The sequence below is a fragment of the Lepisma saccharinum genome, chromosome 24 (assembly GCF_977018435.1).
Source record: "Lepisma saccharinum chromosome 24, izLepSacc3.1, whole genome shotgun sequence".
In the NCBI taxonomy this organism is placed as follows: Eukaryota; Metazoa; Arthropoda; class Insecta; order Zygentoma; family Lepismatidae; genus Lepisma; species Lepisma saccharinum.
The window spans coordinates 58,788,363-58,804,176 of record NC_139252.1 but is presented as its reverse complement, the minus strand read 5'-3'; the positions used below and the strand labels follow the sequence as shown (position 1 = coordinate 58,804,176).

General features: G+C 40.7%; 1 protein-coding gene across 1 annotated transcript in view; it reads right to left on the bottom strand.

Annotated features, from left to right (window-relative positions):
• stet (rhomboid serine protease stem cell tumor) overlaps positions 1-15,814 on the bottom strand; it is a 553,830-nt gene that overhangs the window by 299,478 nt on the left and 238,538 nt on the right. The window contains exon 4 of the mRNA XM_083110953.1: positions 9,072-9,236. Coding sequence (XP_082967079.1) covers positions 9,072-9,236 — 165 coding nt within the window. The remainder of the gene's footprint in view (positions 1-9,071; positions 9,237-15,814) is intronic.

The window sequence follows — 15,814 nt, the reverse complement described above, 5'->3', positions numbered from 1 at the left end:
CATGCCAACGGGAGTCAGGTTGCAAACACCCAAGACATTAGGTTCCTAACTCCAGAATTTGACTGATAGTGAAGTAGAATCGTTGGGTGGTTCGGCACCCTTCAATGTCTAACTCCAGAATTACAATCACCACCTTATCGAAACAAACAATTCGATTCAAAATTTCGAATTAATTTCTCTTCTGCGTTTTACTCTGTAACCTCTAGGTTCCGCAGACAGATAGAATTAGTTTTCCCGAGAGTTCGTAGCTTCGAAACGAGGCACCACTGACCTCCACACGCTGTGAAAGTTCGTGCGGTGATACGCTCTACACATTGCTATAATGCAGAAGGCCTTAGAAAGAGCGTTTCGCGGGCTAACAGCAGACGTCGCTCGCACACTATTGCCGATACTCTCGTGTCGTCTGCTCCTCAGCCGAACAAAGAGGCCGAGGTAGCAAGAGGCAGAGGTCATTCACCCTTCCAGAAGGGTGCAGCGAGTTAGCTGTGGCAACCGGGCTCGCTCATTCGCGGACCTGATTGGTTCTCGCAGACACACCCCCATATTGTTGTCTGCTGTAAGCCCGCGAAGCGATCTTTCTAAGACCTTCTGCATTATAGCTAGCTATGCCCAGCGCATTCTCAGATACAGTAGAGCGTCGATTATCCGAAGTAATTGGAGGACATGGGTGTTCGGAAAACTGGTTTGTTCGGATAATCGAACTGTACATGTTTATTTGCCAAAAAGAAGTACTGTACAGTAAATTTATTCATAAAAACCGGCATCTCTTTAAGTATGTATTACAAAGTAACGTACAAAGGCAACTTTAGTAGGAATATATAGTATGTGGTACAGTTTATTAAACAAAAATATGTACATATTACATACGCATTTTGCATGAACAATACACACAGTACACAAAATTAACGTTTAAAAATATCCTTTATTTTGGTCTGTCTAAGCAAGCCTACACGCTTACGAGCAGCTAAGTCACGTACTTTTTTCATTACAGATATCTGAAAGTGAGCGAGTACACAGTTCGGTTAAGCGGTCGTTCGGTTGACCGACGTTCGGATAATCGACGCTCTACTGTATTTCGAAAGGGGAAGAGGCTTACGTATACTTTTTTTTTTTTTTTTAGTAGTCAGCCCTCATGTTGTCATCTTTTCCTGACTTTGACGTTCTATATTTTAGGAATTATAGGCCAAAGCAGGAGCGTATATTCCAGGCTACCTAGGCTATCTGCGAAGCCTGAAGCCTATAAAGTAAAATACTGGAGAGAAATCTCTTAGAAACTGTGTGAATTAAGCTGATTTGGAAAATAAGATAATGGCGATTCTGAAGTTGGCAACCTGGATTCTTAGGAGTTGGCAACCTGGATTCGTAGGAGCTGGCAACCTGGATTCTTAGGAGCTGGCAACCTGGATTCTTAGGAGCTGGCAACCTGGATTCTTAGGAGTTGGCAACCTGGATTCTTTGGCAACCTGACTTCTTAGGAGTTGGCAACCTGACTTCTTAGGAGTTGGCAACCTGGATTCTTAGGAGTTGGCAACCTGGATTCTTAGGAGTTGGCAACGTGACTTCTTAGGAGTTGGCAACGTGACTTCTTAGGAGTTGGCAACGTGACTTCTTAGGAGTTGGCAACCTGACTTCTTAGGAGTTGGCAACCTGGATTCTTAGGAGTTGCCAACCTGGATTCTTAGGATTTGGCAACCTGGATTCTTAGGATTTGGCAACCTGGATTCTTAGGATTTGGCAACCTGACTTCTTAGGAGTTGGCAACCTGACTTCTTAGGAGTTGGCAACGTGACTTCTTAGGAGTTGGCAACGTGACTTCTTAGGAGTTGGCAACGTGACTTCTTAGGAGTTGGCAACGTGACTTCTTAGGAGTTGGCAACGTGACTTCTTAGGAGTTGGCAACGTGACTTCTTAGGAGTTGGCAACGTGACTTCTTAGGAGTTGGCAACCTGACTTCTTAGGAGTTGGCAACCTGACTTCTTAGGAGTTGGCAACCTGACTTCTTAGGAGTTGGCAACCTGGATTCTTAGGAGTTGGCAACCTGGATTCTTAGGAGTTGGCAACCTGGATTCTTAGGATTTGGCAACCTGGATTCTTAGGATTTGGCAACCTGGATTCTTAGGAGTTGGCAACCTGGATTCTTAGGAGTTGGCAACCTGACTTCTTAGGAGTTGGCAACCTGACTTCTTAGGAGTTGGCAACGTGACTTCTTAGGAGTTGGCAACGTGACTTCTTAGGAGTTGGCAACGTGACTTCTTAGGAGTTGGCAACGTGACTTCTTAGGAGTTGGCAACGTGACTTCTTAGGAGTTGGCAACGTGACTTCTTAGGAGTTGGCAACCTGGATTCTTAGGAGTTGGCAACCTGGATTCTTAGGAGTTGGCAACCTGACTTCTTAGGAGTTGGCAACGTGACTTCTTAGGAGTTGGCAACGTGGCTGCTTTGAAGACGTCAAGAATAAGCCTAGTCTTCTTCGCTCCTCCATAGCCTAGGACCAGGTTCCAGGTTTTAGACTCAGCATACGCCATTGGGCCAAAGGTATGGGGAACAGACAGGGAGTTACGACCTCCACCGACACCCCTTGGGCACTGAACGCTTATACCATATATTTCCAGAATCGATACGAGAACGAGACAGGCAACTACATCTTGATACGAGACTGAGATGTTGCCAAGTCTCTCGTTTCGACTCGATGCAATCTATTTCGATAAGGATCTGCTGAGGGGTTTTCTTACTTGCTTGTTTGACCTTTCAATGCCTTGCTTTCAACATGTAGCTTGTATTTAATTCATTTAACGAAGGTGGCACGGAATGGAGGAATGGATTTTATTATTTTCATGAGGAAATTTAAGAAATGTAAATATGTAACTCAATTTGCGCATTCGCAATTGAGTGGAAAATGTAATTTTCATCAGTTGTCCCTGTAGAACTACACAGGAGAATTTCAGATTAGGGAGGGGCTATATTGGGTCTGGTGCGGGGCACATTCAGTTGCTAACAGTCACTAAAACTAATTGCTAAAGAGCTCTAAACCTGGTCTTCCTAATCTAACAATTCCTAACTTACATTTCCGTTCAGTTCTAATAATGAATATGTGGTTTGATTAGGAGGGCCGCTTTAGAGCTATTTTGCAATTAAATAGTTTTATCGTTTAGTAGCCCAGCACTAGACCAGATATACATACATAATTCCATAACTGGAACAATATTCAAAATAACAGGAATACCTCAGACTTATTGTAAGACACAGAATATGAACACTGAACTGGAGAAAAACAGACTGTTTTGCGATTTCTGTTAAATTCAAAACCGTGATATTTATTAATGATTTCGTACAAAAACTTATACATCTTATCCCACTGTGAAACAAAATACATTTTCACGATTTAATTTTTAAATAAAAAAGCAAAGATTGAAATATATTGGTAGTGGAAGCCAACGATTCTACAAACATTACAGTAAGTTGTCATAATTATTGCAGAATTTATTTAGATGTATATTATTGTTTTATATACAAACAATTAACTAATTCTAAAATGCTTGGTTTCTCTTTTTAAAATTTACTTACTTGATTACCATCTATCGGGAGTTCGTTGAACTACTTGTGGTGAGAAAGTGTTTTCGGTGTATTGAAATTAAAGCCAGAGTATGCAAATTTTAATATTTACCGCTTACCCCGTCGCATTTCGTTGACGTTTGTATACTGGGTATGAAAAACTGACATCTCCTTGCAACACTGCTTTTGAAGATCTCGTGAAAACGACGGAATGGATCTGCTGCTGGCATTGTCACAGATGGCCACAAACTTCTTCAGAAGTTCCCGTCGCATTCCATCCTGGTAAAAATCTCGCAAAAACGGAACGGTGGCGCCGGACCAATGCATTTCCAGAACGTATCGGGGGTTGTCCTACAGCACCAGGAACCAGATGGCACACGCGGAACACCAGGAATTCCTCAAATTCCAACGTCTGCGGCACGAGCCAACCCTGAGGCATTGTACGAAAAAGTGCTCCATAGATGGCGGCAGTTGGTTTGGGCCACGAAAAGAAAAGTCGTCAGCTTGTAGAGAACAAAACTAATTGATCTTTCTCAGGAAACATTAAAGATTATACATGAATGACAATAACGGTTTCATTGAAATTGTTTTGTTTATCGTTCCAAGGTATTATGTTGTGAAATTGTAACTCGCGAGGACTATTAAAAAGTAATTTGCAATAACATAGAGTAACGTGTTAGGAAGCTTAAGACGTTTCAAATCTCCGGGCTTTGGTACTCACGAAATGGAAAGACATCGATACAGTTGAAACACAATTTCTCTTATGTAAGAGTGTCCCGCCCTACACACGAGAAATTTGGTAAATTTTACTGTAGGTTGTGCTCAGAAAATATGAACGAATCACTGCCTACACCAGGAACTGAACCATCGTTTTCTAAACAATTTGGTAACACTTGCGTATAGTCAAAACGGATTTCTTCATGTTTACAGAAGAAACTACTTACGCAAATCACTTTCTGCAGGATTGTTGAAGTTCCCGAATGTATTTTCTGTCATAGTTTCGTCTTTTTAAGCGATAATTCATGTTTTTATGTATAAAAATATCTCAATTGCCTTTGCTTCCATTTACGAACCGGATGTTCCGTGCGCTTGATGACATAACCCCCTGTTACTGTTTCCAACCACCCCGTGTTTTTTCAAGAAGATGACGTGACCCCAAATTTTAGCTATGCTTGCGTTACCTAACCTAACCTAACCCAACCTTCCCATGAATGGTTCGTGGGGCTATCCGTGAATGGTTTGTGGGGCTCCCCGGGAAAAAATAGAAAATTAATAACACGGAAGTAGGCATTTTCCTCCCGTGAATGGTTCGTGGGGCTATCCGTGAATGGTTTGTGGAGCTACCCGGGAAAAATAGAAAATTAATAACACGGAAGTAGGCACGTTTTGGTTTAGAAGGTTGGAAACACTGCATCACTCGACAAAACACAAGCACGACGCGCGATGATCCAGAACGCTCGCGCCATATTGTGTCTCACACAAGCGAAGAAAACGAACAACAATAATTACTCGTAATATGAAAAATTGAAATTATTTTCGTGAGAAATTCATAATTACACCTTATAGAATGTTCGGCAATGCAGAATAAGTAAGTAGCATTCTTATAAAGGACGAAATTAATGAGTTATAGGTGTTTTGACTAAACGGAAGTAGTACCAACAATTCTCTTTCCTTGAATGTCTGAAAGAGTACATTGCTGACGCATTCTATATTTTTGTTGGTGGAACATTGTCACTTTTCATTGAATTTGATCGTTAATCCCATTAGTAGGAGCACGTGGCTTTTCTTGGCTACAACCTGACCAGGGTCGTCCCTCACACGTGATTTTGTCAACACGCCACAAGATGGTACGGACTGCCACATGTAAAAGGACGAACCTTGCAGGCTTACAGGTTGATTCTGCCTAGGTAACAGGGAAGAAATAATAAAAAAAAAAATCAGTTTAAAAAAAAGTATTTTGCGATTTGTAACTGTAATACTGTAGATCATATCAATTATGATAATCACGTGAACAACAACGAATGAATGCGCAGTTTAAATTACTTCAAGTGTTTAAGATCTTTGCACAAATGCATATCTTGAAGTTAAATGCATAAAATAGGCAAAACACAGTAAATTACCGTATTTCACCACATAATAGTCGCATATTTTAAGTGAATTTGTTTTTGCAATAAAGTGGGGTGCGACCATTTCATGTGAAGCTTAATTTTAAAAAAAATGTGCCGGTATTATCGCGACTTGAAAATCATTGATTTCTGGGTAAACTGTCTTTGGTGTATGATTATGATGCACGGAAATGTCGTGAATATATGTAAAAATTAAATAGTCCAAATCGACACACATCATTTCTTTGTCTTCATTTTGTGACATTTGTGAAAATCTAACAAAGTGAATTAGCTAACACGTTAGTTGATATTGATTTGTGCAGTATAGTCGAAGTATTACACTTGAGAAGATTTACTACAGTGTTGCCAAGTACGGACACGAAATTTAACCTTCCGTGTCCAAAGGTTCTGCACCGCTATTACGCGATGAAAGGTTATAAATCAATTCTTGGCTGAAAAAACAAAACAAAACAGGGTGCGTCGATTACACGGTGAAATTACAGTACTCTCATATTCGGGACTTTCACACCAAATAATTTTGAAGTTTTTTTGCCTGTGTTGTGAATGCGTTTGACAAAACAAACATCGCCATTGCATTATTGAAAGATGGATGCTTACGAAACGATTTGAGGTTTCTGCGAAAATGTAAGCTTTTTGTGTGGCGTGATGGAAAAACTGAAAACTTCCACACAACTGGTTTTCGAAACAGTGAAGGGTTTTAGTGCAGTTGACACGCTTAGAGACAAATTCGAAAAAACACAGGGTACCAAAAATTGTAAAGTTGCTCAGGTTCTGAGTGAACATGTACAAGACACTGTTCAAGATATAATGGCGTATATTTTCAATGGACAATTTGGAAATGTGCTGTAATGTTCATTGTAATAGCAATGCCTTTCACTGTCGAGTCTTCCGTGAAGCGGCGGGTAACACGCCGGGCGGTGGGAGGCTGTCTGCCGGCATTTAGACCCACAGCTTTACGCTGACCTCGGCACTGGACGCGACAGTGCTTCACTATCCAGATGGTGTCCAGTTTGCCCGTATTTGTGAAGTGTTAAGGTGTTATCAAGTGTTTTGGATTGTCTTGTTTTGGTTTACGTATTACTGGCAGGTACGATTCCTCCATGTAGGAAGTGAGGAACTTCCTACAGTTTATTTTTGCTTATTTCCAGTTCTCTACTTTTTACATTAATGCGTGTTATAAAATTATGAGTGCCATGTTCGTACAATTGCACGGGCTTTTCTGCCGCTCGCTGAGGAACCTCGGCGGTCATCAGTGTTGCCACGATATGAGAGCAGAATTTCCCTTTCAAGGGGCAAAATTTCCCTTTTTGAACCAATTTTTCCCTTCACCTAAGCAAATTATATAATAATAATAATTAGTAGTGGTGGTAGTAGCGGTATTATTAGTGATGCTGGTGGAAGCAGTAGTAGTACGTAGTTAAGTATTCCGTTCAATTCGTTATTCGTTTGAATATTTTTTTTTTTTTGAAAAAATCACATTTCGGTATATCCTCACTTCCTGACAAGATGTCCCTGGTTTGAATCCTGGTCAGGAATCCATTTAATCGTTAATCCTCATCGTTACTATTTAACCAAAGATGCATAAAAGCAACGTACACTAAACTTAAAGGAGCAGAAACAAGTAGGAATAGCGAAATAAGTAAGTAAGATATAAATGTGAATATGAAAATCGAAATTAACATAAACTGTGATAATGTAGTCAGATGACCTTAAAATTTCCCTGCAATTGTGGTATTTTTAATCGAAATTCCCTTTTCGATAAAATTTCGGTCCGAATTTCCCTGCAAAAGGGAAATTTCCCTTCATGTGGCAACACTGGTCTGTTCTTGAAAAGAAGCGAAAGGTGAAACGGCGTGTGTTTACTGAAGAGAAACTAGACGACGTTGGAGCAAGATTGGTACACACTTTTCAAAAATCCCTCCGGTGCCTTGCAAAAGAAACAGACATTTGCATAACGTGTGCATGGCGAAGCCATACATTAGTAGAATTGAAAGAAAATATCGGGAGATTAATTGAAGCAATTTCGGACTGATACGTGTTAATGAGTGAACATTTCTTTAAAAAATGCCGTGAATATGCGGAAGCAGGAGGACATCATTTTCAACACCTCTTGTAACAAGGTAGGTGCTCATTTTTAATTTTAACTGTCGGTGTAATTCCGCAATGCTAACCGCGACTCGACCGTGAAAGACACTGCAAGAAGCATCTAATATCCTTCTGTTACTTGTGAGCATCTATTTATTTGTTTGTAAGATTTTTAATGAAAATATTTCTTTACCCTTAGCTACATATCTTCGCTGCTTTTAGAACATAAAAAAAAAAATATTTTCCAGTTATTTAGCACCTAAAAATCCGTTAAATAAAAGTCCAACGTATCGCATTATTTTGACTGGAATTTTAATTTCGAAATCGGTGAAAGAAAAATTGCGTATCTATTTGGAGTATTTATACTTGATCTTGCCAAGTGACCAGTTAGCATTCACGACAGAACTGCATGGAATAAACGGGGAGACAATTCTACTCTGAAAGTTCGAGTTCTGACCACCAGAGTGCACCATCTCCGAGAACGGCGATTACCGATGCTGCTGCCCTGCTGTGGCAACGCAACGAACTACTTGAAACCTAAGCGAGTTTCTCGACTTACAGCTAGATGGCAAAGCTACCAAAACCGATTACTCCAGCACAAGAAGAGAGATTTTACGTAAACAAACCATTTAAATCAAATGAAACAATGGATATTTATTACGATCACACACATTTCGGCAGTATTTCCTTTCGTTTTATTATTCTAATGGAAATATATTATTACTGTTTCCATGTTTCCACATATATTAACTTTATAAATAGTGTTTCTACACCAGGCAATTTTTCCTCTTTTTACATCACCGTTTTCCTTTCAATGTTTCCAAAATCTTCGAGTCGCTAGGGAGAGTTCGTTGAATTCCTTGATGTCCGAGTCCATGAGCGACTATACAGACAGAAAACTAAATGCATCATATCGATTGATGCACCAGAATGCATCGATTCATGCACTAAAGTGTGTTTTATGGCTTCTTCGAAGAATCACATTCACATTTGATGCATTTTGGTGCATTTTTGTATGTCGTGAAAGAAATACCATAGTGCATCATTTGATTCAAGTGAGGATTTATTTCAGTCGAGATACACTTCAATGCATCAGTTGATGTTCCTTGATGCACCTTCCTGCATCTTTTTGGATGGTGCACTTAAAACTTTTGGTCTGAGCTACAGAGTTTATATATATATTCAAATTTATTGTTTGTATGCCTGTCACCGTAACACACGGTTCGCAAGATAAGAACGTATGCATTGTTAAACAATGAGTTCCGAAAATTAGGTACTCTTGAGGCGGGTAGAATACGTAAGTACTCACCACGTTCACGAAGTCTTGGAAGGTGATGGCTGTCGTCTTCCGTTCGCGCGCCTTCTCGGCCAGGATGTCCCTCTTGTTGACCTCCACCTCGGCTATGAACTCAGGACTGTTCAGGACCTCCAGGAAGTAGTCCCACGGGATCTCGCCAAAACCCTCGGGATCGTACTGGAAAATGAGGAAAAAGGTGTAACTATAAATGCTGTACATGTAAATATGCTAAATAACTCTCTAGCTTTCTTAACCCCGAAGGTTTATGGCTGTAGCAACACAAGCCTTCCATCTGTCCCTATCTTGATCAAGATGAAACCAATCTTTTTCTCCATCCTTATCGATTTCCTCTTGGCCTTCCTACAGGTCTCATGCAATCAGGTTTCCGAACAAGAATCATGTAAACCCATCTTTTCTGCGGCCCCCGTGGCGGAGTGGTTAGCACATCGCACTACATCAACACCCACAAACACCCAGGCCGGGATTCGAACCCGGAACCCCTGGCGTCGTAGCGCGATGTGCAAACCACTCCGCCACGAGGGCCGGTAGGGCCTCCCCCATGGCGCAGTGGTAGCGTCATTGCCTTGTAATCAAGGGGTCCCGGGTTCGATACCCGGTGGAGGCACAAGTGGTTCGGATCCCACTTTAAACTGTAGGTCCAGTCCCGATTAGCCTTACTGTGCACAAAGTGGACTTAAAACGGCAACTCAAACCAAACCAAACGAGGGCCGGCACCAGTTGTTTTTTTCAGCAGCTCGCACTGCTTCATTCCGCCCACTCGCTCGCTTCCTCCCCTTCTCTTACGTTATGCTCGGCCTTGGTTCAGAGATTCCCGGGATGGAGTATAAGTGAATCGTCAATAGCTTGTTTTGAAAACAAAGATGTTGATATATGCTACTAATACATTTTAAACTTTCAGAAAAAACTTTCAGTTTGAATACAAATCCATTAGGATAATTTCGGTAAGGATTTTAACACGGACGTCCACAGAATTTTTTTTTCAGGGAGAGGCAAGCAAGGTAATTTACTTTCCGGGGGGGGCAAAGGAGATACTATATTCCCCCCTCAAAAATCACTGCCTCAGTATGAAATTATCACATTCCGTCAACACCAGGCCTGCAGCCAGAATTTTATTTCGGGGGGGATCATCCCTTATTAGCACAGGCGTCGCCAGAAATATGATAAAACTTGATTAGTAGAAATAATAATGACGATGATAAAATTATTAGCACGGTTATAATTGTCATTTTACAATAACCATTATAAGTTATTAAAAATAAACCAATTTTAATTCCAAATTTATTGTTATTATTATTATTAATATATAAATGGAGGGGCTCCACCCTATGAGTGAATATCCAACACTTTGTACATTATATTCCCTACATTTTGTACAGTTAGTGTACTCAAATTCATAGATATTGTATTTTGTGATTAACTTTAACGCATTCCGTTAAAAAAAGGCTTTAGAAATTAGGGTCACATTTTACTCAAAGTTTATATTCTGTGACCTCTCACCAAGAAAACTATAACACATTTTAAGAGCTGTGGATCCATTTATGCTTTGGAGTAAATGGTAGAAAATAAAAATATGACCTGCTTCCTCTGTTGTACACTAAACTTTTTTTTCGACCTAATGTTTATTCCTGCCAAGGAAGTAAAATTAATTACCACTATACACCATATAAATTAGATATTTGTAGGATTTCGCGGAGGGGGGCTTCAGCCCCCTTAGCCCTCCCCCTGCATACGTGCCTGGTCAACACTCTTCTAACATGGACGTCCGCAGGATTCCAGGGAGGGGCAAGGAAGGCATTTTTTTCCAGGGGGCAAACAAGGCACATTCTCTCCAAAAATAGTATTGTTCCCTAAAAAAAACATTGCTTAAATTTGAACGTATGATGTTCGTGCAAAAATTAACACATATTATTGTGGCTAGAATGAAATTATGTGTGTGAAATACATAATTTTTGGTTGACTTTCATTTTCCAGGGGGGGGGCATGGCCCCCCTTGCCCCCTTCCGGACGCCCGTGTCTTCTAATAATTATCGTAAATTACTGCGACTGACATGAAATTATATGTGAAATATATAAATATACTTCTTAGGCGAACCTTCTTTTCCAGAGGGGTGTGCCCCCCCTTCAGACGTTCACGAATTTTAAGGACTAAAGAGGGATATCAGTGTTTTACGGACAAATCACCTCGCCACGTAAACCTTCACTTGTTTCCCTTTCGTACACGCATTATCCACCTTTTTGAGAAATTCCTTTCTCTTTAAACACGTCACGCCCTCTCTCGATCCTAAAAATAACCGCATTCAGCTCCCGTCACGTTCCGGCCCCCAGAACGGCATTTTCTCCACCAATAATTGACCTCTTGTGTTCGCCAAAAAGGAGAGCGAAAGGATGACACGAATTTTAAACGAGAGGGGTGGAAAGAGAGAGCGGAACAAGTGAGTCATGCATTCTCAAAGAAGAAGCGTGGAATGCGAAACAGGAAGGGGAGGGGTGATTAAGAGAAAGAGATGTTATGTCACACACTGCCAGTCCTCTGTGTCTTGGTAATTTTGAATCATCTGCATATGTGCAACTTCAACATCATATTCGCCCTTAGTAAATGATCAATGCCACTTTCTCTTTCACTAATATTCCCTGGTTTTAATCATGATTCCTTCATCTTTTCATCAATATACAGGGTGATTCATAATTCCCTCCAGGGTTTCGAACGTTCATAGTACGAGCAACATACACATAACACATACAGCAAAAAAGGTTCATACGAGGGTCACTATTTATATTTTGAGCCTTGGCAACACTGATTGAAGTTAGGCGCGATTTGACGTTTGCACGAAATCGTCTGGCATTATTGACCATAACGTACTTCAAATGTTTTGTCAATAGCTTGATTTGTGTTGTTTATGTTGCCTTGGAGATTGCGCGACAACAATAAAATGGAATTAACTCGTGAACATTTTCGTGCGATGATTTCTTACGATTTTCGACGTGGATTATCAAGACAAGAGTGCATCGATCAACTTACTTCCACGTTTGGCGATGAAGCCCCATCCTTTGCCACTGTGAAACGCTGGTATAACGAATTTAATCGTGGCCGCCATTCGCTCACCGACGAGATTCGCGAAGGTCGTCCAAAATCAGTTGTTGTTCAAGAAAACATTGATGCTGTGAAAAACCGAATACTGCAAGATCGTCATGTGACATACTAGGAGATTGAGGCAACCATAGGCATTAGTTCCACCAGCATATATAAAATATTACATGACCATTTAGCTGTGAGAAAGGTATGTTCTCGTTGGATCCCACACAATTTGACAAAAATTCAAAAAGACGCTCGCGTCAATTGGTGCAAACAAATGCTCAATAAATACAATCGTGGTGCTTCAAAAGACGTATATAAGATTGTAACAGGTGAAGAATTATGGATATATGCATATGAGTCGGAACGTAAACAGCAGTCGACTGTATGGGTGTTTCAAGATGAACCTAATCCAACAAAAGTTGTTCGCGCTCGAAGCACATCGAAACAAATGGTAGCCTTTTTTTTTTACGGGAAAACTGGTCATGTGGCAACTGTGCCTTTAGAGGAACGTAGAACGGTCAACTCTGAATGGTACACAACAATTTGTTTGCCAGAGGTCTTCGGTCAAATACGGAAAACAAACAAACGCCGTCGGATCATTCTTCATCAAGACAATGCCAGCTGTCACACATCTCGTCTAACAACCGACTTTATGAACAGTCAAAAAATCGAATCGATGGGTCATCCGCCTTACAGTCCTGATTTGGCACCCAATGACTTCTTCTTGTTCCCGAATGTCAAGAAAAAATTGCGTGGACAACGATTTTCGTCGGCGGAAGATGCCGTTGATGCGTTCAAAAACCATATTATGGAGGTGTCTCAAGAAGATTGGAAAAACTGCTTTGACAAATGGTTCGAACGAATGCAAAAGTGTATTGATCAAAAACCATATTATGGAGGTGTCTCAAGAAGATTGGAAAAACTGCTTTGACAAATGGTTCGAACGAATGCAAAAGTGTATTGACCATAAAGGAGAATACTTCGAAAAACAATGAAGCAGTTTTCAATGCCAAATTCCTGTTTTTTCATTGTTAGGCTCAAAATATAAATAGTGACCCTCCTATCAGTACATAAAGAATCTCTCCAAGTTTGCACTTGTAATAAGCCCCTTCACGTAATTGTAGATTTAGCCGCTAGGTGGCAGTATAACTAAGTTAACGCAAGCATGGCGCGCACTGGTGAACACAAAGAGTTCTGCGTCTTAGAATTCGCTAAATGTGAGTAGGTTGTAGAGAAACAACGGAGATTTCGTACGAAATATCGAACAGCAGCACATGGCATTTCGTCTTGATTTGAACCCCATGATTTTTCCTTCTGAATTAAGTCCCACGGCATTTACTGAAGACTTGAACCCCACGTCACTTCCTCCTCAATTGAACCTCACGACAGTTCCTCCTCAATTGAACCACACGACAGTTCCTCCTCAATTGAACCACACGACAGTTCCTCCTCAATTGAACCACACGACAGTTCCTCCTCAATTGAACCTCACGACACTTTCTCCTCAATTGAACCTCACGACACTTTCTCCTCAATTGAACCTCACGACACTTTCTTCACAATTGAACCACACGACACTTTCTCCTCAATTGAACCACACGACACTTCCTCCTCAATTGAACCCCTCGACACTTCCTCCTCAATTGAACCCCTCGACACTTCCTCCTCAATTGAACCACACGACACTTCCTCCTCAATTGAACCTCACGACACTTCTTCCAGAATTGAACCCCACGACACTTCTTCCAGAATTGAACCCCACGACATTTCCTCACGAATTGAACCTTACATTTCCTCGTGAATTGAATCCCACGACATTTCTTCCTAAATTGAACCCACGATCTTTCCTCCTGAATTGAATCCCATGATTGTATTTCCTCCTGAACTGAACCCCATGACTTATCTTCCTCAACGAAACCACATGACTTTTTTCTCCACGGAATCCTCTTCCAGTGAATCCCACTATTTTCCATGGCATCTTCCAGTTTTCGAAGATAGTTGCAACTCTGTCCACGTGGTCACGAAATTTTCCGGCAGCACCAGTTACCGTGTGCTCAGGGAACCATAGATTGGAGTTTGTGGTTGGGATAGGCGGGAGAAACCCAATATCCCCACGCCGAAGGCTTTACGACCAAGTCCTGGCTTCTTGATAGACCCCCCACCCCCTCCTCGCCTTAGAAAGCGCCGAGCGCGACGCTTTGAGGCTTGGCCAGCGGAACCCTCTCGAAGTGTTCCACTGTAGTAGGTCTCTTGCTATGGATCAAAATTACAATTTAAATTCACCTTGCCAACTTTGTCAGTCCTTAAATAGCACAACATTTGTATTTCTCTTATTTTTACGTCACATTTCTTCCGTTTAGGCTAATCGCGACGATGCTGATAAGCCATATTCACATCTGGTCTCAAACCTGGGACCGTCGGTGGAGCTTTTGAACAGGTAATAAAAAACACGAAACACGTTTGCTTAAACAAGCTTGTAATATTTCATAATTAAAAAATTGTCGGATTTTTTTTTTGCATATCTTAATATTTTAGGTTTTTCCATTCCAGTACTCACTTCATGTGTCTCCCGAGACACATATCAAATTAGTCTAGGAAATTCAGTCTCGTTCTGTGCAAAAGGTTGGCATTAAACAAATTTTTGCTTAAGAAAACGAACCTAATTCAGAATTCCAGAGGTGATTTCGCAATACTACAAAAACACACACAATAGCAACTTTTCTTTATATATTGCTTCGTTATGCACATCATTATACTGTATATTTTTTAATTTTTTTCCTGCCACTATTGGCTAATCGCGACGGTGAGGATGATGGATGATTTGATGAAATTAACGAAGAGAAATTCACAAAGGAACAACCACGTCCTGACCGAGGCTAGATCATGGAAGCTTCAAAAAAATGTCACAAGATGGCAGCACCCAAAGCGCTTTAAAAAATCAGTGCTTTTCACATTTCACAAAACTGGTAAGGTCTTTAGAAGAGTATCACATTTGACGATACTTATAAAAGATCATAAAAACGAATCGGAAGAAACTGTATCTCTGCCTGGAGTTTGGAGAGCAACAAGAAAGATTCATTTGGCGTTTCTGTTTTTCTCGCTTTTATGAAAAAATGGGATTAAATTAACTTTATTCCTGAACTTGAGAAACATTTCCACACAGAAAAACAATAATGAAGATTTGGCCTGTCTCCATGACAACATGGCACAAAAACATAATTAAAAAAAGCTAATATTCAGGTTCTTGTGATGACAGTTTGCTGTTTTCGTCTTCAACTTATTACATTCGGGTTATTTACTATCTTATGCGAAGAACCTTCCCGATGGCATAGTGGTAACGTCTTCGCCTTGTAATCAAGGGGTGCTGTGAGTGGAACCACATTACACAGTGGTTAGGATCCCACTCTAAGCTGTAGGCCCGGTCCCGATTAGCCTATTAGTGCATAAGTGGATTTAAAACAATTCAAGCAAGCAATTCTTTTGCAAGGAAACAGTTGCAACACATTATCGTCGCTTATCTAACTAAGGGGCGCAAGCGCAATTTAAACAATTGTTGTGCTCTCCTGAGCAACTGGCATCTTCATCTTCATCCCTGCAATTATACCAAGGGATGGAAAAGTGGCGCAAAACAAACAGAGATAGACATAAGAAGACTACA